General features: G+C 44.3%; 3 protein-coding genes across 3 annotated transcripts; 1 reads left to right on the forward strand and 2 right to left on the reverse strand.

Moving 5' to 3' along the window:
- On the reverse strand, nucleotides 1–6,561 carry TNFRSF4 (TNF receptor superfamily member 4). Its single transcript, XM_027728540.2, has 7 exons — nucleotides 6,404–6,561; nucleotides 4,429–4,551; nucleotides 4,080–4,178; nucleotides 2,889–2,955; nucleotides 1,767–2,011; nucleotides 768–893; nucleotides 1–374 (listed from the first exon to the last, which is right to left on the reverse strand). The coding sequence occupies exons 1-7, from the start codon at nucleotides 6,534–6,536 to the stop codon at nucleotides 304–306; spliced, it is 864 nt and encodes a 287-aa protein (XP_027584341.1). The 5' UTR covers nucleotides 6,537–6,561; the 3' UTR covers nucleotides 1–303.
- Nucleotides 6,562–8,530: 1,969 nt separating this feature from the next.
- SDF4 (stromal cell derived factor 4) lies at nucleotides 8,531–19,656 on the reverse strand. The gene is made up of 7 exons (XM_027728637.2): nucleotides 19,530–19,656; nucleotides 18,239–18,603; nucleotides 15,039–15,175; nucleotides 14,504–14,617; nucleotides 12,423–12,581; nucleotides 11,197–11,372; nucleotides 8,531–9,826 (listed from the first exon to the last, which is right to left on the reverse strand). The coding sequence occupies exons 2-7, from the start codon at nucleotides 18,544–18,546 to the stop codon at nucleotides 9,650–9,652; spliced, it is 1,071 nt and encodes a 356-aa protein (XP_027584438.2). The 5' UTR covers nucleotides 18,547–18,603; nucleotides 19,530–19,656; the 3' UTR covers nucleotides 8,531–9,649.
- A 6-nt stretch (nucleotides 19,657–19,662) lies between these two features.
- On the forward strand, nucleotides 19,663–23,162 carry B3GALT6 (beta-1,3-galactosyltransferase 6). The gene has a single exon (XM_027728638.2). It carries the CDS (start codon nucleotides 20,025–20,027, stop codon nucleotides 21,042–21,044), a length of 1,020 nt encoding a protein of 339 aa, XP_027584439.1. The 5' UTR covers nucleotides 19,663–20,024; the 3' UTR covers nucleotides 21,045–23,162.
- Nucleotides 23,163–23,750: the final 588 nt, after the last annotated feature.

A 23,750-nucleotide genomic window follows, 5' to 3' on the forward strand; every position in this document is an offset into this window, starting at 1 on the left:
CAATCAAACAGCCCCACAATCAAACAGCCCCACAATCAAACAGCCCCACAGTCCAACAGCTCCACAGTCCAACAGCCCCACAGTCCAACAGCCCCACAGTCAAACAGCCCCACAGTCAAACAGCTCCACAGTCAAACAGCCCCACAGTCAAACAGCCCCACAGTCAAACAGTCCCACAGTCAAACAGCTCCACAGTCAAACAGCCCCACAGTCAAACAGCCCCACAGAGTCCCAGAACAGGCACATCATCCCTTGGAACAACCCCCAGGCTCAGAAATGCAGGAGACAGCAAAGAATGGGAAGTCAGTTCTTGATGAGGCTGGAATTGGAGTCCACCTGTTCCTCCTGGATAGGAATTCGACAGCTCCCATCCTCTGAAAGAGAGAGAATTATAAAAATAAATAATAAAAATACCAAATAAAAAAAAAAAAACAACCAACAAATAAAAAACCCAAATAAAAATAAAAACTGAATAAAAATAAATATTAAATAAATATAAATACTAAATAAAAATAAATACTAAGTAAAAAATAAATACTAAACATAAACACTAGATAAAAATAAACCCCAAATAAAAATAAACTCCAAATAAAAATTAACCCCAAATAAAAATAAACACTGGGCTTTAAAACTGGGACCTCCAGCCAGCAGGACTAAATCTCTGGGATGAACTGCAGTTTTCATTAGGATTAATTATCAATTTTCCAGCAGGAGGGCCCTGATTGTGCTTTTTTCCCATATGTTTTATGCCATAAAAAGAAGCTCACTCTGGTTGTTGCTTCCACGAGGCCTCCCCTTGGTCTCTTTTCTGGCTGCTTGGACGATGAGCAGCAGGATGGACATTCCACTCACCATGAGCAGGATCAGACACAGCAGGAGGAGGGAGAGAGAGCCTGGGAAAAAATACAGGAAGAGATATTAAAAAAAAAAAGATTCAAAAAATTCAAAGATTAAAAAAAAAAAAGCTCCAGCTGGAGCTTTCCAGCTTCAAAAGAAGGGATCTGGAAGTACCCCTGAACCACAAAGCCTAAAAATCCCAAATCTGGGATCTTGTGTCCCACTGGAAAGCTGTGTGAAATACAGATATGGTTCTGAGAGAGAGTGGGATTTTCCCTCCCAGGAAAATCAAGTTTGATTTCCCCTCCCAGAAAAAAACAGTTTGATTTTATCCCCCAGAAAAAAATCAGTGGGATTTCTCCTCCTAGGAAACTCAGTTTGATTTCCCCTCAGGAAAATCTTCACTGCCCAGGAAAATCAGATTGATTTCCCCTCCCAGAAAAATCAGTTTGATTTCCCCTCCCAGAAAAAATCAGTTTGATTTCCCTCCCAGGAAAATCTTCACCCCCCAGGAAAATCAGTTTGATTTCCCCTCACAGAAAAATCTGTTTGATTTCATCCCCCAGAAAAATCAGTGGGATTTCCCCTTCTAGAAAAAATTAGTTTGATTTCACCTCCCAGAAAAAAAACAGTGGGATTTCATCCCCCAGAAAAAATCAGTGAGATTTCCCCTCCCAGGAAAATCTTCACCTCTCAGGAAAATCAGTTTGATTTCCCCTTCTAGAAAAAAATCAGTTTGATTTCAGCCCCCCAGGAAATTCTTCACTGCCCAGGAAAATCAGTTTGATTTCCCCTCTTGGAAAAATCAGTTTGCTTTTACCTCCCAGCAAAATCAGTGGGATTTCCCCTCCCAGAAAAGCAGCAGGAGGGTGAAAATCCCTGCCCAGCTCTCGCAAGCCAAACCCAGCCTTGGCCAGTGCCCTCCTTACCCCAGCTGGTGTCTGTGGGGTCGGTGGGATCCGGGCAGATGGAAGGACCTTCCCCAGGTCTGGGGGGGAAGGAGATCCCAGCAGTGGAGCTGTTCTTATCCCTGGTATCCCGGGGGGAAGTGCTCAGGACACTCCAGGCAGGGCTTGGAGTCCCAGGGACCTCTGGCAGGGGGACAGGGCTGCTGCAAACAGCATCCTGGGCCTCTGTCCCTGCTCTCAGCATGCTTTTCCCAAGGCTGCTGCAGCTGGGAAAAAGAAATACTCAATGAAAATAGCAAATAAAAATAGCAAATAAAAATAGCAAATAAAAATAGCAAATAAAAACACCAAATAAAAATAGCAAATAAAAATACCAAAAATCAGTGGGAATTTTCAAGCACTTGCTGCAGTGGCTTTCTGAATTATATCCACCACAATCCTTGTCTGAGCAGCACAAACTCAGGGGTTTATTTTTCCTGGAGTGCACAGAGATGTGGAGAACAACTGAGATGTTTAAGAACAACTAAATCAAAGTTATTAGTGGAAAAACAATCCTGCTGGGATTTTCTGACGGGTAAGAGCCCTGCATTTGGCCAAGGAACCTTCTGGACAGAAACAAAGCATCCTGGGCCTCTGTCCCTGCTCAGAGGGTGTTTTCCCAAGGCTGCTGCAGCTGGGAAGAAATCAGGGGAATTTTTCAAGCACTTGCTGCAATGGCTTTCTGAATTATATCCACCACAATCCTTGTCTGAGTAGCACAAACTCAGGGGTTATTTTTCCTGGAGTGCACAGAGATGTGGAGAACAACTGAGGCAATCAAAGTTATTAGTGGAAAAACAATCCTACTGGGATTTTCTGACAGGTAACAGCCCTGAGGCACAGCTGCACCTGGCCAGGGGAACCTTTAATATAGAAACAAAAATTACAAATCCTTACAAAAAAGGCTGAGAATTCTGTTGTTGGAGGTGAGGAGAGAAAGGGCCAAAGGCTTCAAATCAGCACAGGCTGCTCCAGGCTCCTGAGAGCCACAAGGAACACAATTTTCACTGCCCCTACTGCAGGTTTATTCTGCACATCCTGATTTTTTTGGGCATCAACTGCTCAAGATGTAAAGATGGACACCTCTGGATCAGTGACACCTACTTGGTCCAAGGCTGACACTTCTCGTTCCTTCCTGGGGAGAAAGTCCCCTCAGGACACGGTGAACACACTGGAAAAAAGGGAATAAAGCAGGCAGGGTGTGAGCTCAGGGAGCGACACAAAAATTAAATAATAGCTTAGAATGGTCTGGCTTGTAGAACAGACCCAACAAAAGCCTCTAAAAACCCAAGATATTGGGGCAGAAGTAACACAGCACACCCAGTGGTTGGTTTTAATCTGCAAGGGGCAGGATTTCCTGCTTTGGCCACTGGTAAATGATGGATATTACCAAGGAGAACGTCCCTGTTTCTGACAGGAACCACAGAGCAACAAGTTTGAACAACTCCCCTCGTGGGGAGATGTCCAAGAGAGAAATGCCAGCAGTTTTTACACTGGAAATAAGAGGAGACAAATGACAATAGCTTTTTTTTTTACACTGGAAATGACCACCTCAGTCTGGTGTGGAGGCAAGAGCTGGGAGAGCCTGGCACAGCCAGGCAGGGAGGGAGCTGGGATTTGGATGGACAGGGAGCTGAACAGGAGCCAGAGTGTGCCCAGGGGGACAAGAAGGCCAATGGATCCTGGCCTGGCTCAGGAACAGGGTGGCCAACAGGGCCAGGGAAGTGATTCTGCCCCTGGACTCAGCACTGGGGAGGCCACCCCTGGAGTGCTGTGTCCAGCTCTGGGCCCTCAGCTCAGGAAGGACATGGAGGGGCTGGAGCAGGGCCAGAGAAGAGCAACAAGGCTGGGGAAGGGACTGGAGCACAAGTGCTGGGAGGAGAGGCTGAGGGAGCTGGGGGGGCTCAGCCTGGAGAAGAGGAGGCTCAGGGGAGACCTCCTGACTCTCTGCAACTCCCTGACAGGAGGGGGGAGCCGGGGGGGGTTGGTCTCTTTTCCCAGGCAACCATCAGCAAGACAAGAGGGCTGGGTCTTCAGCTGTGCCAGGGGAGGGTTAGGTTGGATATCAGGAAGGAATTCTTTGCAGAGAGGGTGCTCAGCCATTGGAATGGGCTGCCCAGGGAAGTGGTGGATTCTCCATCCCTGGAGGTGTTTAAGGACAGACTGGATGTGGCATCAGTGCCATGGGCTGGGAACCACAGCGGGGTTGGATCAAGGGTTGGACTCGATGATCTCAGAGGTCCCTTCCAACCCAGCTGATTCTGTGATTCTGTGATTCTCTGATCCCTGACTCACCACTTCCCAGGGGCAGCCCAGCTGGCATGAACCCTGCCCGGCACACGCACACCCTGTCCGAGGTCTTCTCACACTTCTTCACCTCCACGCTCCCCCTCTCTAAAAAACGATTAAAAAGCAAGTGAGAGACAAGAGAGAACACTGAGAGAGAACACAAATTAATTCCCCACCCTGTGTGGAAACACCTGCAGGGAACAGAGAAGAACCCTGCAGGGTTTTCAGGCCCCACCACGAGCAGGAGAGATCAGACATTGGCACAACCCAGACTCTGGGTGGGAGGTGAGAAAGCAAACAGAGACTGATTCGTCCTGACTTTGTGGGAGGAAATGCCCCCCTGCCAGTGCCTTACTGGTGTTGCAGACTGTGCAGCTGTTGCAGAAGCTGTGGTGGTGCTCACTGCTGAAATATTCATCCTGGCAGGGGATACACTCCGTGTCTGCCGTGGCCGTGCAGCGGTTCCTCATCCTCTCCCCTAAAACAGGGATCACAGAGCACACACTGCTTGGGATCACCACAAAATCCTCTTTTTTCCCCCCATTTTTCCCCCTGAATTAGGATTTTCATTTTCACAGGGCAATGCATTTTCATTGCATTCACACTCACACCCTGAGTGTGACAGTCCCACCTCCAGCTCTGCCTGAGAACGCTCGGCAGGTTTAGACATCCCAAAAAACTCTGCCCCACAGCACTGGGAACGAGCAGCTGAAGTGGGATAAAAAGGGTCTGAGAGCTGAGGCAATGATTCTCCCAGCAGATCCCAAATATCCCTTCTCCAGACCACCTTTCCACAGGGTTTGGGCATCTCAGTTTGCAGCCAGCAGCAGGAAAAAAGGCTGAGGCTTCATTCCCCAAATGGTTCTCCCAGCAGATCCCAAATATCCCTTCCCCACACCACTTTTCCATAGGGTTTGAGCATCTCAGTTTGCAGGCAGTGGCAGGAAAAAAAGCAGGTTTTTAGCACAGCAATAAGTTTGACTTCCAGCGTAGTACAATGGCTTTGTGACAGAACCCGCCTTCCTTCAGGAGTTAAATATATATATTTATCCATAAATAATGCAATTCAGCCCAAATAACCCCAAACAGGGACAAAAATGGTTGTTCCCTTCATTTTGCTTCTCCATTTTCCCATCTGCAGGTGAATGAGCATCAAGCCTCTTGCTCGCTCTAATTCTGTTTTATTGAGGGCTGAGTGGCAAAATTAGGATTATTAGGGAGCATAATATGTGCAATAAATGCCATTTTTACTATCTGCACGAGGAAGAGACTGTGAAGAAACGTTTCCCCAACAGCAGCACATTTTCTAACAATGCAAAAACCTGATAAGAGGGGTTTTTTCAGTTTAAGAGGGAAGAAAATGTGAGAGATAAAGTGTTATTTATCTGTCTCTGCCCACAAACGTGCCTTGAGTTCACAAACACTCAGATTCTAAAGAATTTTGAGAATAACGCCACAAACTGCCTCAAAACTTAAGATTAAAGGCTGATTTTAGCCCAATTAGCATCCTGGAGGATAAAACTCCTGCATCAGTTCACCCCACATCCATCTTGGGGATAGATTTAATGATGAAAATAAGAAGTAAGGAGGGAAAACCAAGCTGGTTTTTCCTGACAAAAGGCTGAAATCCCTCCTGGAGACTCGTGGATTGGGGAAAAAAACTTGTTCAATCTTTACAAGAAGAAAGGAGGAAACAAATACAGTCCCTGTCAAGTAACTTTGCTCATCTTCATTTAGGAATAAAGTATTTTTCCTTAAAAAAACCCAAAACCCACCTTGTTACACTTTGCTGATCTCTATGATCCAAAACCACTGATTTTTTTCCCTTAAAAAACCCACCAGTAACAGGAGTAATATAAACTCTGCCACAAAGGAAAAAAGCTTCAAAAAACACCTTTAGCAACAGAATTAATAATTTTTGTTGTTATCTGAGACTTCTGAGGTTCTTTATGTGATAAAAGACAAGAACAGAAATGCCACCACTTTTTTTTTCCTGACATCACTCCCAAAGTGAAAATGCACCTGACTGACATATTAGTGACACAGAAATAAAAGAATAAAAGGCAGATTCCTAAATTTTGTATGTTACAGAAAGAAAAAAAAAATCTGAAAGATTTTTTTATGTCATAGAAAGATTTATCTGATTTTATGTTATAGAAAGAAAAAAAGCTCCTCACCAAATTTTCTCTACGTTATCCTTCCTCCAGCCTTAAATATACCCTTGTATATATTGAAATATATCCTGATATCCTGAAATATTCCTGGAAAGCTGGTTTATACATTTATATATTTTATATAATAAATAAGATTTCCCACCGAACCCAACTTACCCGGGGCACAGTCGCTGCAGCATTTATCCCGGTACGGATATTGGTGTTCCCTGCATTCCAACCCCCGGGAATCGGGAACAGCAACCAGCAGGAGGAAGAAAACAGCGGGAAAATTCCCCCCTGGCCGTGCCATCCCCGTCCCAGCCCGGTTTGGGTGCTCGGGGAGCAGCGACTTCGCAGCCCCGGGGCCGCCAGAACAAATTGATATTTCGGGCGCTGGGAAATTCCCGGCGAGTTTTCCACGCCCCCTTCCTTCTTCCTTCTTCTTCTCACCCCCCCCTTTCCTTCTTCCCACACCACCCCGAGCCCCGGGGAGGGTTGTTTTTTTTTTGAAGTTCATCACTGAAAGATTCACAGGCAGGAAGGTAAGATGCTGAATTGCATTTTGAGGAGGTTTCTATTCTTAGCTCTCCGTGCGGCGACTCCAAAAGAGCGGCAAAGGCCAGGCTGGGAATGCCAGGAAAAAGCAGGAAAAGCAGGGATGGAAGAGGCTGAGCAGCAACCTGGCATCTCAGCTGTGCCCCCACCTGACACCAACAGGCAGAAAAAGCAGGGAACACGTTAAGAATTACTAAATTTAACTGTTTGGTCTCTCAGAATTTGACTCGTTTGGGCAAGGAATGAAATGTTCGGTCTTCCCGACACTGGAGCAAAGACGTCCCACGGGGAGCAAATCTCTGATTTAGGCTTAATTTAGATTAAAAACCACAGCCAGGCTTCCCAAGTCACAGCCAGAGGGGCAAAGGAGACTCGCTTGGAACGCCAGGAATTCTGGAATTGCAGTTTTCCTGCAGGGTTTGGGAAGGCTGGACGGCGACATCCCGGTGGGATTGATCCGGAGCTGCCGCTTCTCTCTTCTCTCCTAAATTTCTGAGAGAGGCAAAACAGCAACTGTTTTACTACTTCTCCCGTTTTCCAAGGATTTGGGAAGACAATCCCTATGGAAAAGAAGTTATAGCTTGAAATCTTTCTTTCCAAAACATGAATTGTCTGGGCAAGGAATGAAATTCTTTGCTCGGGCTTTTCGCTCCAGTCTTGGGAAGACTGAAAATTTCATTCCTTGCCCAAACGAGTCAAATTCTGAGAGACCAAACAATTAAATTTCATAATTCTTAACGTGTTCCCTGCTTTTTCTGCCTCTTGGTGTCAGGTGGGGGCATGGCTGCGATGCCAGGGAGCTGCTCATCCTCTTCCATCCCTGCTTTTCCTGCTGGAAGGAAATGTTCGGTCTTCCCAACACTGGAGCAAAGATGTCCCACGGGGAGCAAATCTCTGATTTAGGCTTAATTTAGATTAAAAACCACAGCCAGGCTTCCCAAGTCACAGCCAGAGGGGCAAAGGAGACTCGCTTGGCACGCCAGGAATTCTGGAATTGCAGTTTTCCTGCAGGGTTTGGGAAGGCTGGACGGCGACATCCCGGTGGGATTGATCCGGAGCTGCCGCTTCTCTCTTCTCTCCTAAATTTCTGAGAGAGGCAAAACAGCAACTGTTTTACTACTTCTCCCGTTTTCCGAGGATTTGGGAAGACAACCCCTATGGAAAAGAAGTTATAGCTTGAAATCTTTCTTTCCCAAAGTCCCCTTTCCCTGCTCACTGCAGGCAGGGAGCAGCCAAACCTCTGCCCATTCGGGGATCATCCTGAGCCCAACAGAAATTATTCACATCAAAGACAAAATAGAAAAATACAGATAAAATACCTGCATTCTTAAAAAGAAGTTTCCTGACAAACTGGAATAGTTTGAACTTAACATTCCAAGCCAGAAATAACCTGGTGGATCCCTTTTCCAAGGGGTTCCCTGCTCACGCTGTCAGGTTAATTAAGGTGGTTTAAGCATCATCTAATTCCCAAATTTTAATGATCTTGGCATATATTAACAGCCAAAGTTCAGGGCACACATTTATCAACTGATATTACTAAAATTTCTGTCTTTAAGCTCGTTTTAATGAGAGGTTATCAATGGAATTTATCCCTCTCTTCCATTTTTAAAATTGTATTTTAATTTCTCTCTTCCCAAGGGTTTCATTTTTCCCCACAAACCTGAACCCAGCACCGTTTCCAAAGGGAGAAAAATATTTGATGGGGAAAAAAAAAAAAAAAGAGAAAAAAGAGATATATGGATATAAAAAGACTCTTATACAAGCCATTTAATAAAACAAACAAAAAAAATAAAGAATAAAGAGAAGGAAGAGTGAAACAGAACCGGCAACACTTATATTTACATTATATTAAGAGAATAAATTTAATCAAATATAACATCTCACTTGCAGGAACCCTTCAGAAAGAGGGGTTTTCTTTTTTTTACAGTAAAGATGGAACCAGAGTAAAAATAACTGTTCTATTTTTGCAGGAGTGGATGTGAGCCAAGATGCTCTCAGAGATTTACCCCGAGCCAGGCTGATCCAAGGGCTTCCCAAGTATTCACAGTTCCAAAGCAAAGCCTGGAATTCCACCCCTTCAGCACCTCCAGTTCAGCTCCAATTTGCACACAGACAACTGATTTTACCAGTCTGAGCAGGGAGTTCTCTGACCAAGACAGAAACTTTCCCCCCTTGGTTTCATTTTAGAGCAAAAATCTGATTTTTTTTTTAAGCCATAATTTGAATTCTCCCCCATCTCCCCCCAGCACAAAGCCTGGCATGCTACAACCAGGTTTATTTTTAGGTAGATGCAAAAAAGCTTCTGTGGAACCTTTAAAATGAATTCCTCCCCACGGTCCTGAAGGATAATTGAGTGATGGGGGGAAAACTGGGATTAAATTCCCAACTAGGCTGAGAAAACACTGGGAGATCAGTGGAATATCCTGTGGGTATTCCCAGGAGGTCAGAACATGCCTTGGAACCACCACTCCCTTCCCAAAACCCCCCCATCTCCCCGTTAGCTGGGATTCCCAGGGATCAGCAGCTACGAGGGCAACGAGTGAAATATTTCAGAAGCCTCCCCCAAACACGATTTGCCCAACTTCAGCTGGAATTCCTGCCCAATCCAGGGGGAACTGAGGTATTCCAGGACCTTTCCCACTCTTCCTGGCCTGGTTTCCCCTCACCCCAAAGGCAGCAAGATCCCGTGGACGGACGGAAGGTTGGAAGTCTGGGACAACACACCGGAGGCAAAGGACACAGATTAGCAGCAAAGGAACTTTCTGTCTGGTTTTGGGGCTTGGATTTATTCCTCTTTTTCCTCCCCCTCTCTCTTTTTTTGTTTTGAAAGCCAGAAAGTGCTTGAGGGCTCTGGAGGAGCGAGCAGGGTCAGAATTCCTCGTGGACGTTGCGGGCGTAGTCCATGAGTTTGCTGCCGGTGAAATATTCGCTGTATTTCAGGATCTCCTCCAGCTCCAGGTGGTGGTTTTGGTTCTCATCTGCCACTGCAATCATCTGCTTGGCCTCGTTGAGGGCGTTGTACTCGTTCATGGGATCCATGTATTCCTAAAAAACAGGAAAGAGCAGCGTTGGAATTCGCTTTCCCACCCGGCGGAACGAGGAGCTTCGGCTCCGGGGGAACTTCACCGCCACGGTCCTTCCCAAATCCTGGGAAAAGCTCCTGGCACTGATCTCCAGGAGCCAAGAACGTTGTCCCAGCTCTTTTTCCTCTCACTGCTCCCTTGGCTGATCCAGCAGAAATCCAGATTTTTCTCAGCTTATGCCAATAAAAATATTTTTGACATTTTGGCTAAACCAGCAAGTTCAAATTCAGAATTCACCCCACTTCAAAATTCTAAGTTCTCCTGTTTCTGGAGACAATGTTTTTTGAGGATATGTTTAATTTGGGCCATTTTAAACCACACTGCAGAGGTCAGAAAGCTCAGAATGAAAGCATTTTGCCCCTTCACCTGATGTAAAATAAATTAAAAGGTCTCAGGTGGGGCATTTAATTAAAAGTTAGAAGAGTCAAGATTCATTTCTCCCCAGAATGTGTGACAGATGTGTAAGTACATAAAGACTTCACAGGTAGAAGAGTTATTTTTAAAAGAAAATTCTCAGTAAAAAGGTCATAAAATTGTTCATATATCCATAAAATATCATAAAACTGTCCATAGAACAATTTATCCACACTACCACCAAGTATCTATATCCAAATATTTGCACACTGAGAAGGTGAGGGACTTTAACATTCATCCAACATCCATTTCGACTTTAACAGCCTTGGGGAGAGAAAAAAGTAATAGAGTAGTTCTTCTTGCAGTAAAAAAAAAGAAAAGGCCCCAAACTAGAATCCACACTTGAAAATAACAATTTTTAAAAAAGAAAAACAGCCTCAAAGACAAGAGCTCTCTGCTCTTTTCAAAGCTGTGTTTGTTCCACTCTTGAAAATCATTTGGGTTTTTAAAGAAGAAAAACACCCCCCTCTTTCCAAGGCTGTGGGGCCCCAGTGTTTGTTGGGCACTGGGGTTTTTTTTTTTGCTTTCTTTTATTTTGCTGGGGTTTTTTTTTCCCCCTCAAAGAATCTCTAGGTTGGCAGTTACTCCTTTTGCAACTGAAAGTCTGAGTCACAGTGACTCTGTGCCCAGCTCACCTGAGGAAATCCAGGGCTGCTTTCAGGCACCCCAAAAAACACACACCAGTGTGTTGTGTGTGACAAAAAAAAACCCTCAAAGCAAAGCCCTGAATAACAGTTTGGTTAAGGAAACTCCCCCTCCTCTTGAACTAAAATCATAACAGCACCTGCAAGCCCCACAGAGCACTGTAAACCAGGGGGTTGTGCTATTAATTGGAATATTTTGGGATTCTGGGTTCTCTCCAGCTGTTTCAACGCTGTGTTTTGAAAGTGTTGGGGTTGAAATGATCAGGAAACTCACCTCCAGCTCTTCCATGGTGACAATCCCATCGTGGTTGGCATCAATGACCTCCTCAAACTCCTTCCTCCTGTCCTTCACCCAGTCATCATCAATGTCCTGAGCCTGCTGGTTCTCCATGGTGCCAACAGGCAAGGAGATGAACTCGGAGAGGGTGAGCTTCTTATCTCCATCCTGATCTACAAAAGAACCACCAAAGAACTGACAAGTCTTTGCTTAATGCCCATTAGAAATGATAAAACCTCACTGGGACAGGCTGCCTGCTCCGAGCAGTCCTCACTGCACTCAGGTACCAACACTTCTGAATTAAAAAATACAACTTTCTTGGAAAACTCAACCATTTATTTCCCCTTTTCTGAGTGGAAGTCCCAATTGTGACAGGGCTGATGTACTAGGGGAGTACAGAGCAGTCAATGCCCTCCTCATGAAACCTTCATATCAAGGTGTTTTATAATATTTAACATTTCATATCAATGTGTTTTATAGTATTTAATGCTCAGCAAACCTTTTCTACTATTGCTCCAATGACCCTGCAGCAGCAGAGCTTTGGGTGAAGCAGTGAAGAAGCAGAAGCTGAAGGAGTAGAAGCTGTTTTGCTTTGTATGAAGTACTCAGAGTACCTTTAATATTCCTACTCAGAGCACCTTTAATATTCCTACTCAGAGCACCTTTAATATTCCTACTCAGAGTACCTTTAATGTTCCCTACTCAGAGTACCTTTAATGTTCCACTCAGAGCATCTTTAATGTTCCCACTCAGAGCATCTTTAATGTTCCTACTCAGAGCATCTTTAATGTTCCTACTCAGAGCATCTTTAATGTTCCTACTCAGAGTACCTTTAATGTTTCTACTCAGAGCACCTTTAATGTTTCTACTCAGAGTATCTTTCATGTTCCTACTCAGAGGATCTTTCTAATGTTCTGGTTTTTAACAACCAGAGACCCAACTTAGCCTTGAGACAACTGCAGGATTTGTGTTAACAGCTTGGTTTTTTTTACTTATCACATCAGAAGATGAGCAAACCAGACGTGCCAGAATCCCAGCCTGACCCTTGGCACTGCAAGAACCACCCAATATTCCATCTGTGATGAGCTGTGGTTTCCTCTCTGTGAAAAATTTCCTCAGAAACATAATGTGAGTGAACTTGAGCAGAACGTGAGTTAATTGACAGGGAAATGAACTGGTGTGCAGGGAAGCAGCTCCCAGGAAGCCCCTGGAAAATTCCATACCCAGATCCCGGATGATTTCTTTCACCATGAACTTCAGCATCCCCCTGCTGTGCTCGGGGTGCAGGAAGGACAGGAATTCCTCCTCGTTCAACAGCAGGTCAGGAGGGGGGTTGTCAGCCTGGTACCACCGATCCTTCAGGTTGTCCAAAACTTCCTGGGCTGCAAATTTAAGCACATTTCAAGTCGTTGTCACGTTCAATCTCATTTAAAATCCACCTTGCCCTGACACTCAGTGGATGCTCCACGAGCCCAAACCTCCCACGTGTCTCAGTCATTTAACACAAAGGAAACATTTTTGCTGCAAAGAGCAAATGCAAGTCGAAGTTCCCGTGAATCAACAGAGAAATCAGCAGCAAAAAAATCCTTTTACTTCTCTCTCCTTTCATTTCACTTCATTTCACAATCCCACTGCTTTCATCTCTCCCCGTGCACACAACCACTGCACTGAAGTTTTTTCCTGACTCGACTGAGAATGAGAATTTACTCCCCGGGTTTCTGCTAAAACCACACATCTGATTTGAAATCAAACCCACACAGCATGAATTTGGGCCTGAGCAGAGCCACAGGAAGAGAAATACCTGCCCAGAGTCTTCTTTGTCTCGGGTAGGCATTTTCTAAATGACACACTGGAAAAAACTCTGCCTGTAGCACTCCCTGCTACCTGTAAACACCCTGAAACACAAGGCTGAAGTATTTGCTTTCAGTAAGTTTTCAAACACTCTGAGTGTTATTCATCACTTAGATATATTTTTAATTTTTTTATTTAATAAATTTTTTTATTTAATAAATTTTTTTATTTAATAAATTTTTTATTTAATAAATTTTTTTATTTAATAAATTTTTTTATTTAATAAATTTTTATTTAATAAATATTTTTATTTAATAAAATAAATTTTTAAATTTCACTTAATAATTTTTTTATTTCATTTAATAGTCTTAAATAACTCCTGAACGCTTTAACAATTTAAAACTTTATGAGTTCAAAACTTTAAAAACCTCCTGAAAACCTTCAGATTATCATTTTTTAATTTACTTTAACAAACTGGCTTCAGTAACTCCTGAAGGCTTTTGGTTGCTGAGTTACAAGAGGAAAAACCACCCCAACATCTACATTTGTTGAGCTGAGAGTTGGAACTTAAAATGAAGTTTTCAGTGAATATTCCTGTGAAGAGTAAAGAAATCCTTCAGTCTTAATATGAAGATATTTAATAATCTTGGGCAAGTTTGTAACTGGCAAGTTTTAGTTATATCACAGTTAACTCAGAATAACTTATGGTTTTCCAAGGTAGTCAACCCCAAATGTGAGAAGTCCTAAATCAACTCCCTTTGCCTTAGTCTTAAATGAAATTAAAACTAAACTAAAACTGTCAATCACCAGCTAAAATTGTTGTTATCTGCACAAATTAATTCAAGTGGTGCCCTTAATTGTGGCCTGGTATCCAAACTGGCCCGTGCTCCTGCTCAAGGCTCAGAACAGGCCTTAAGCTCTGAACATCCTGGTGTTTTTTATTGAACAGACCCCCCAAAAAAGCACTTTTATGCTGCTTTAGAGCACAAGCCTCAGCTTTGCCTCTCAGCCCAGGAAGCTGCAGATGAGTAATTTGATTTTCCCAAATAAGGCTGGGTAGCACAGGTAGAGAAGTGCTGCTGCAGACACTTGCCTGACTCAGCAGCTGTGTTATCTGATGAGCATTCCTGTAAACTGCACCCCAACCACACTGCCCAGGTGTTTTCCCTGCTCCCATTTGCATCTCAGTTGCCTTTTGATCAGTGGAAAGTGTCACATAAACCCGATTGTCAGTGACTAATTCCTGCAGGGAAAGGCAAAAGCTTCGTGTTTTAATTAATGGTAAATTTAAATACTTCTTGAATTAGGGAGCAGGGAGATTCCTGCTAAAATTTGCCATTTTTATGGCACGTTCCAGCTGGAAAGAATGTAGGATTTCTGTTTTATGACTCCCACATCCTATATTTGTGTACAAGCAGAACAACCAAAGCATTCCTCTCCTATTAGGAACAGTTTTGACATTCAGGTTTTAAGAACATAACAGAAAAACCAACACACCCCAGTCTGCACTTACTTTCTTCATCTATTTTCAGCTCTTCGTTGTTTTTGATCTTCTCAGCAATTTCTTTTTCATTGAAGCCTTTACTTGCCAGGAATTTAATTTTATATTCATCCCAGGACACGTGGCCTGTAAGGAGGAGACAGATGTCAGGCATGGCACAAGAGGGTTAAAAATGATGAACTTGTGACTAAAAAACCAACTCATTCCAAACCTTTTGGTCCAGCCCGAGCAGCAGACTGAGATTTATGAATGGCAAGATGAAAACTATCACCTGATTCACTTTTCTTTTTGTCTGGGCTCTGTGGAAACAATCAGTGATGTCACTGTTGTCACCCCATCCCCACAGAGCCTCTTGTTCCAGTGCCCTCTGCCCACAAGTGACACGGCAGAGCAGTGAGCTCAGAGCCACGGGCTGGGGCACAGCCCCTTCCTCGGTACAGGAATGAAAAACTTGGGATTGTGGGCAGCCCAAAGGGATTTGGGAGGTTGGCACAGCACCTCTGAGTAGTCCTGGACACCAGGAGATGGCAGGAATGGCTCCTCTTACCGTCCCCATCGGGGTCCACAGCTCGGAAGTGCATTTTGTTCTCTTCCACGGCCTCCTGGAAATGTTCATCCGTCTTTTCCATGATCCAGCGCTGCATCTCCTTGGCTCCAATCTTTTTATCATTATTGATATCCACCCTGGAGGAAGGGCAAAGCCTCTGTTACACCTCCAACTCTGGGAACATGTTACAGCTGAGAGTTTTGAATCCTGAACACATTTAAAGGTTCTGCACATCCACTTGTTCTCCACGAGCTTTCCAAGTTGTCTGGCTCTACTTTGTCCAAGATTTAAGGACTGAGGAGGGAAAGGTGCAATCTATTTTTAGATTCTAAATTAATTGCTCTATTCAGCAGGCTGAGAACATTTACAACCCTCTCTGAGAAGCTGCACATTGTTGGAACTCCGGAGTAACAAGCAGGAAGTGAGCAATTTATTGCCTAATTAAAGTAACTGCAACATTTGGTTACCCCTCAGTGAAACACATCCAGCCATCCCTCACTTCCCTGTAAATGAACTCATGTTTTGGTCAAGTTAACTCACATTCTGCTCAAGTTAACTCCCATTTATGTTTCTGAGGCAATTTTTCACAGGGAGGAAACCACAGCTCATCACAAATGGAATATTGGCTCATTTCCTTTGGTGCAGAGCTGTCAGCTGCCAGCAGCTCCAGGCTTTCACTAATTGCAAACACTTCTCCTCCAAAGTTCTCTCAGCAAGGAATTCCCTCTCCATTTGTCTTTCCAAGCCCTTTTTCCCTTTAATATTTCAGGCTCTCTGAGGTTTATTGCTGAGCTGCCTCCCCAGATCAACTCTGTTCATCCCAAACAATAAAAATACATCGTGAATAAACCTGTACTTTAAAAATACTACAAACTATAAAATAGTTTAAGTGGAATTAACCCTACTAAAGCAAGTTTCCTCTGTTACACCTCCAGCTCTGGGAACATGTTACAGCTGAGAGTTTTTAATTCTTAACACATTTAACACTTGTTCTCCACGAGGTTCCCGAGTTGTCTGGCTCTGCTTTGTCCAACGATGTGCTTTTTTCTGACTAAAATTAATCAGGAAAAATCCAACCTGACAATCCTGTTTTCCTTACTGTGCCACCAATAACTGCTTTCCAATTCCATTAATGCTGATTTCATTCAGAATATAAAAACCACGGCTGAAGAACAAACACAAACTCCCTAATTTGCCACTTTGGAGGGGTTTTTTTTGAGCACACCTTTAAATATTTATTCAAAACAGTTACAACTGAAAAGCCACCACTAACATTTGAGAGGCAAGGATCTATTTAAGGCACACCAAAACCACTCTGGTTCAATTGAAAAAACAAACCCCAAACATAATAAAAAGCCCCAGCTCGACTCTTGCTCTGTTATCTCTCTATCACTGAAGTGTTATCACTGAAACTCAGGTTCTTAAATATGTGATTTGCCTTTAAATGTCAACTAAATGTTAAAAGCTTGAGCCAAAGAACAGCCCCAGTCTTCTAAAACACAATAAAACTGTTATGAGAGGGGTTTAAATATCATGTCAGGGTTATATTTAAATAGCAGTGTTGGTGACAAGAGCGAGAAGATGGTGATTCTGCACCCACCAGGTACAATAAAAATGAGACTAAACCAGAGCATTTCCCCCCCTCAACATTTAACATTTGGTTTCCTTAGATCAAAGCTATCAAACTTTCTACTTCCAAGCTGTACTTTCCACCTAAATCACCCCAGAACTACCGAGGGAGGGAACAAACATCCCATTTATTGCTCATTTAGGTCCTGAAAGCACACAGGTGGCACCTCTGAGTAAGAAACAAGTGGGCACCTTGTAGGATAACTGACTTTTTCCTACAGTAAGGGTTCTATTAGATATGGATAAAATAAAAATAAGCCACTTGCAGCCCAGTTTCTCAACCACAAGCCATGAAAAAAAGCAGATTTTTGTGGCCACCTTCCAGAAGGTCCATTATCAAGAACCCACTTCCAGGTCTCACCCAGAGCCCCAAAAATGCCAATTTTTTTTCAAGCCCATAAATCACTTCAGAGCTGGTTTGTGTTTCATCCAAAGAACGATTTCAGAGAGGACACCAGGAAGCAAAACACAGAATTACCAACTGTTACAGTCACATGGAACTTGCCTGGAAAAATCACAGGTTGGGGAGCAATTCTTTCATGTCCCAACTTTATTTTCACTAATCTTATTAGATAATAATTTATGCTTTGAATTGACTATTTTACCCTGGTTTATCCACTGAGGAATCTCACTGTATAAATTTTATTGATTAAAACCATGCTGTGTGTTGTCTTTGTGCCTTCCAACAGCAATTCCAGAACATTTGAAGCCCAGGACTTTGGATTTTCACAGAAGTTTCCCAGGATCTCTCTTTTAGCCTTTAGGAGGATGTTTAGAAAGCAATCAAAGCCTCCAAAATGCTTCCCTACATTTTTAATCTGATCATCTGAGGGAATGTAATTTTAAGGATCTGAATGGAATTGATCTTAAATCCAATTAATTTAAGCTTCCTAAGAAACCTCTTTCATAACAAACAGGCAGAAATTAAAGAGTTAGTAAATTGTCCTTCCCAAATTACTAACAATGTTTCCAATAAATGTAAACCAGCAAAGAAATCTTAATATTTTTACATATCCCACCAGTGAAGTGAGTGAATAACAAACATAATAAAGGATTCCACCCTAAATTAAAATAAAACTCGTGGAATCAGCAGCATTAAGGGCACCAATGTAACTTGAGCTGCTCTAAGGAAATTAATCCTTCATTCAAAAATGCAAATAAAGCCAATTGTGCCACCTTGTGTCTAAAAATACACCCTGGGTTTGATTTCCAGCACAATAACTGACCTCCAAACATCTGACCCAGACCAAAAAGTGCTTTAGGAAAGGTCTTAAAGTAAATATTTTTATACCAAGTAAAGAAATAGATGAAGTTTTTTAAAAAGCTCTAAAAGAAAACTTTAATCTTTTCACCCTTTCTTTTTCTGAATTGTGAGGAACTGCCTTTGTTAACATTTATTTCATTAGGCTGTCCTGTGCATTGCTGAATTCCTGGGTCTTTAACACCTTCCAAACACAAACACAGCACTTAAAGGCTGAGGTTTTTCCCCCTTCATCGTTGTAATTTTTCAGTATTACAGGAAACCACCCCAATTTTTACTCCTTCCCTGCTCTTGGCACCGCCCGACTCACTTTGAAAAAATGACCATCAGCTTCTTCCTGTTTCTTCTGGGCTCTGAATCCTCCTCAAACTCTTCCATCTCTTTTCCCAGGAAAACCTCCTGGTGGAATTCTTTGTTCAGGTGCCCGTCCATCTCCATTTTGACCCCGTTCAGGTGGTCTGGGGGCAGGATCTCGTTCTCATCTTTCCCGTCAGCCGCTTTCTCCTTGAGCACAGAATTATTGGCAGGCCTGGCATAAACATCCATGAGGAGGAAGATGAACAGGAGGGATAAATACAGAGAGCCCAAACTGCACAGGAAGGCTTGTCTCGACATCATTTTGTCCTTTTTTTAATTTAAAATACTGGCTGACGAAATTACTGCAGGTTAGATGATCTAAAAACAAAAAGGAGAAAACATATAAGTTAAACTCCGGAGCGTGAGGAGACAAATAATAAGAAATAATAAACACCTAAAATTCAGAAGGACCTACACACAACTATAAATATATAAAAGTATAAAAAATACAAGTATAAAAAACTACACACAGGCATATAAGTATAAAAAACTACACAGAATATAAATATATGACTATAAAAAACTACACAGAATATAAATATATGACTATAAAAAACTACACAGAACATAAATATATGAGTATAAAAAACCTACACAGAATATAAATATATAAGTATAAAAAACTACACAGAGGCATAAATATACTACATCATAATACATGTAATATATATAGACTAAATATGTAATATATATACACTAAATAAGTATATATAATATAGTATGTGTAGTAAAAACTACACGGAAGTATAAATTAGGAAGAACCTACACACAAATACACAAGTATTTGCTGTGAGAGAGTAAAAAACAGCCCTTTAAATAACAAATACATGGAATTAAGGTGCTGGTTTTCAGCCGGCAGAGGACTTTGGAAGGGAACACCCTTCAAGACGCAGAAATAGCCACGGCAGCACAGCAATATCCCAGAGATCCCAACACGACAGCTGCTTAGAAAGGGATTAAAGGTCTTTTTGGAGAGGGATGAGTGAGGGAAAAGCGATTTGATACCAAGAGAAAGTGGAGCTGGAAACACGCAGGAAACAGCGGGAGGAAGCGCAACCCCGCGGCGGATCTGTCACAGAACCACAGAAATCACAGAATATCCTGCGATATGTGGGATAATCCAGGGAAAACGCCCCAAATCCAACAGCGCGACCGCGGGAGAGCCCGGACACCCCCCCCCCCGCCACAACCTCCCCACACGCCCCAAGCCCCGCGGGGCTGCGGGAGGGGCCGCCCGCACTCACCGGGGGAGCGCTCGGGAGGGAGGAGGACGCGGCCCCGAGCGCCGTGAGAGGCGCGGGGAGGCTCCGGGCGGGCCCGGCCGCCCCTCAGCCCCTCGCGGCCCCTCACGGACCCCCGGGCGCTCTGAGGGAAGAGGAGGAGGGGGAGGAAGAGGAGGAGGAAGGAAGATGGCGGAACGACGTCACCGCGCAGCGTGAGGCCACGATGAGGGCGGCCGCCATGTTGGGTGAGGGCAGGAGCCATCCCCCCCCTCAGAGGGGGCGGCACCGCCTAAAAGCGGCTCTTGAAAGAAACCTCTCCTAAGGCTCAGTTGGTGAGAAAGGGCGGAAAGCGAGAAGCAGCCGTGAACCCCCTGTGCGGGGCGCAGCGCGGTGAGCATCCCGCGAGGAATCTTGTCCCCTCGCAGCGGCCGTACGGCCCCCCCCCACATACACAGTCCCCGTTCCCGCCTGAACCGCGTGGGCGTGGCCGCGCTCCGTGAGGGGGCCGCGGCGGCCATGAAGGCGCTGCGGCGGCTGGGCCGGCACCGCACGGCGCTGGGGCTCGGCGGGCTGTCCCTGTGCGCCGCCGTGCTGCTCTACCTCGCCAAGTGCACCTCCGAGGGGCTGCGCCCGCTGCCCGCGCCCCCCGCCGCGCTGCCCCACAGCCAGCCGGGCCGCGGCGGCGCCCCGCCCGCCGCCCCCCGCGCCGAGGGCAGCGCCCTGGTGGCCGTGGTGGTGATGAGCGGCCCCAAGTACAGCGAGCGGCGCAGCATCATCCGCAGCACCTGGATGGCGGCGGGAGGGCGCTCCCAGCGCGGCCGCGTGTGGAGCCGCTTCGTGGTGGGCACGGCCGGGCTCGGGCAGGAGGAGCTGCGGAGCCTGGAGCTGGAGCAGAGCCGGCACCGCGACCTGCTGCTGCTGCCGGAGCTGCGCGACTCCTACGAGAACCTCACGGCCAAGGTGCTGGCCACCTACGTGTGGCTCGACCTGCACCTGGACTTCCAGTTCGCCCTCAAGGCTGACGACGACACCTTCGTGCGCCTGGACGTGCTGGTGGAGGAGCTGAAAGCCAAGGAGCCGCGGCGGCTCTACTGGGGCTTCTTCTCGGGCCGGGGCCGGGTGAAGTCGGGGGGGAAGTGGAAGGAGAGCGCCTGGGTGCTGTGTGACTATTACCTGCCCTACGCGCTGGGCGGCGGGTATGTCATCTCCGCCGACCTGGTGCGGTACCTGCGGCTCAGCAGCGACTACCTGAACATGTGGCAGAGCGAGGACGTGTCCCTGGGGGTCTGGCTGGCGCCCATCGACGTGAAGAGGGTGCACGACCCCCGCTTCGACACCGAGTACAAGTCGCGGGGCTGCAACAATAAGTACATAGTGACTCACAAGCAGAGCATCGAGGACATGCTGGAGAAGCACCAGACCCTGGCTAAGGAAGGGAAGCTCTGTAAGGAGGAGGTTAAGCTCCGGCTTTCCTACATGTACGACTGGGGGGTGCCCCCCTCGCAGTGCTGCCAGAGGAAGGATGGCATCCCGTGAAAAGCCTGAGGGAAGGGTGCTCATGGACTCGCAGCTTGGTTACTGTTACCTGGGGAGAATCCCAGTAACCAGGGGTTACAAATTACTCTTTAAAAAAAAAAAAAAAAGAGATTTTGCACGGCTCATTATGTCAATGAAACCCTGAAACTCCCCGAGAGCTGCTGACGTGGCAGGAGGGAGAGATGTTTAAAAGAAAACACAGGAATAGGTGGCAGAAAGCATGGAAAGGCTCCTGTGACAGGATTGAAGGCGAAATATGGATAGCAGAGAAAATACGGGGAGAGAAAAGTTGCTGGGAGATTTTTCCCAGGATTTATTTGCTAAAGATCACGACAGGCCTTTGTGCTGTTGATAAGGTTGTGAAAACAGAGCCTGCTGCTGCTTCCTGGCGAGGAAGAAGTGTCAGTTTGGGAAGAGTAAAAGAGCTGCAAGTCAGCTGCTGTTGCAGAGGGAACAGGGCTGGTTGTTGGCAGGGGCAGGAAAAGGGACCAGTTTGGGTGTCCCACCTGGGATACCTGTGCTGGGGGAAGGGAGAGTGTTCCTGGCAAGGAATGGAGTTCTGAGACCTTCTGTGTAACTTGTCTCTAAGCTTTTTGCTGTTTTAAAGTCAACATGTACATAAATTATTCTAAATTAAATCTGGCAGCTCCAGAGCTTTTAGAAAAGTGGGTGAGTTTGGTATTGGGCAGGTAGAGAATATATTCTCTTTTTTTTTTTTGAGGGGCAGACAGTTCTGCAAAGCCTTCAGGGGTTGGTTCTCACACTGTGTGTGAGGAAACATTTCCCTTCCAGCAGTAAACATCTCACACTGCTGCAAGGCATTGAAGAATTCAGATTTTATATTGCTCTGGATTAGTTCTCATCTAAATTAGCAGTGGAAGTCCAAAAAACATTGCCCTCAGCTAAAAGAAATAAACTATGTACTCAAGAGAAATAGGTTCCTCCACCCTGCAAACTCCTGTTGGAGAACCTTCTCTCTCTTTTCGGTGTAAAAAGTCACATTGATGCCCAGAGCTGGCCTGGGTGAATTCCCTCCTCCTCTCCAACTCAGAATAATTGTACAGGAGGCCTGAATTAACTGCTCAAGTGGCACATCCATAAATGTCATTGTGGCCCTGAGCTGTGGCTACACTGAGAGAATTCTTGGGCCCAGCATCAGATTTTACCAGTCAGTGCTGGCACACAAACAATTCCACCACATTCTTCCTCTCCAGACCTTTAGCTGAGCCTGCAATTCAAACCTATATAATAGATATATAATATCTAACACCCACAGGGATTTTTTTCCAACTCCCGGTGAGCTCTGTCAGCTGCAGCAGAGTTTTTTTGCTTTTCTCTGTAAAAAACGTTACATTTCTTTCTCTTTGAAGTGTCCTTTTTTCCCGAGGGACATCCTTAAGGACCAGTTTTACTGTTTGTTGCACTCTGCACTTTCACACCGGTTCTGTTCTGCAGGAAGAGACAAAACACAAAGAAAAAAAAACAAACCAAAAGGGTGCCAATATCTTTATTTTCACCACAAAATTAGCAATTCATACCAAAGGACTCAAGTATTGGGGGTTTTTTTTGTTGTTTTTTTTTTTTTTTAATTCTCATTTTGATCAAATTATCGAGGATTAAGAGAAGTGAAAATTCTGGTGAATCTTTGAGTTCCTCTGAAAAACAAAGTGAAATTAAGGAAAAAACTGAATTTATTATAGCATGTGGCCATCCTGATGCATGCTTAGGTACTGCCAGGCAGTGTGCTTTTCCCAAGGGATCCTCTTCCAAACCAGGAATTTAACCAGATTAGAGGAAATTTCCCTGCATTTTAACTTTTTTTGTTCTTTTTAAGTGTCTGTTTGCCACAGTATTGTCTGTATATATGTGCTTAAATGCCTGTAATGTGAGTTATTTATTTATAATTCCTGCAAAATGTGTTCTGTACAGGAAAAATAAGCTACTTAAATGACATTTTGAAGCTTCAGGTGGTACTGTAACAGCTTGAGAGATTCTCACCTCTTGGTCCTGGTTGAACTTTTCCTCCTAAAAATCCTCTTGTTGGAGATGCAGCACTTGGATTTCAATCCCCAAAAATTCCACAAATGAAAGAAAAAAAATAAAGATTTTTTTTATATATATATTTGGTCCTGGTTTAACTTTTCCTGCTAAACATCCTTTTATTGGCAGATGCAGCACTTGGATTTCAATCCCCAAAAATTCCACAAGTGAAAGAAAAAAAAAAATAAAGATTTTTTTATATATATATATATTTGGTACTGGTTTAACTTTCCCTACTAAAAATCCTCTTATTGCAAATGCAGCACTTGGATTTCAATCCCAAAAATTCCACAAATGAAAGAAAAAAAATAAAGATTTTTATATATATATATGTATATATATGTATATATATTTGGTCCTGGTTTAACTTTTCCTGCTAAACATCCTTTTATTGCAGATGCAGCACTTGGATTTCAATCCCCAAAAATTCCACAAATGAAGGAAAAAAATAAAGATTTTATATATATATATATATTTTAATATTTGAGAGGAAATGTCTGGCTGTGGCACTCAGTGCTCAGGCAAAGCTTGGATTCCATCCTGGACATCTTTTCCCCCCTAAATAATTCTGGGATGGTTTTATGTGGAAAACAACAGCAAAAAAACCCCATTAATTAAAATATATTTCTATTTTCCCTAAACAAATTTGTGTGTGACCCATGACAG

The sequence above is a fragment of the Pipra filicauda genome, unplaced genomic scaffold, assembly GCF_003945595.2.
Source record: "Pipra filicauda isolate LSUMZ 115617 unplaced genomic scaffold, ASM394559v2 scaffold87_size3191425_pilon, whole genome shotgun sequence".
In the NCBI taxonomy this organism is placed as follows: Eukaryota; Metazoa; Chordata; class Aves; order Passeriformes; family Pipridae; genus Pipra; species Pipra filicauda.

What these genes read in the sequence shown, in the direction of transcription:
- B3GALT6 (XM_027728638.2), top strand. Translation starts at nt 20,025, where the DNA reads ATGAAGGCGCTGCGGCGGCTGGGCCGGCACCGCACGGCGCTGGGGCTC.
- TNFRSF4 (XM_027728540.2), bottom strand. Translation starts at nt 6,536, where the DNA reads ATGGCACGGCCAGGGGGGAATTTTCCCGCTGTTTTCTTCCTCCTGCTG. An exon ending in CTGCACAGTCTGCAACACCA is followed by an intron (nt 4,179 to 4,428) that starts GTAAGGCACTGG and finishes ATCGTTTTTTAG; the next exon opens with AGAGGGGGAGCGTGGAGGTG. An exon ending in TGGGCTGCCCCTGGGAAGTG is followed by an intron (nt 2,956 to 4,079) that starts GTGAGTCAGGGA and finishes CCTTTTTTCCAG; the next exon opens with TGTGTTCACCGTGTCCTGAG.
- SDF4 (XM_027728637.2), bottom strand. Translation starts at nt 18,546, where the DNA reads ATGATGTCGAGACAAGCCTTCCTGTGCAGTTTGGGCTCTCTGTATTTA. An exon ending in GCTGAAAATAGATGAAGAAA is followed by an intron (nt 12,582 to 14,503) that starts GTAAGTGCAGAC and finishes TTAAATTTGCAG; the next exon opens with CCCAGGAAGTTTTGGACAAC. An exon ending in TCACCATGGAAGAGCTGGAG is followed by an intron (nt 9,827 to 11,196) that starts GTGAGTTTCCTG and finishes CCTGTTTTTTAG; the next exon opens with GAATACATGGATCCCATGAA.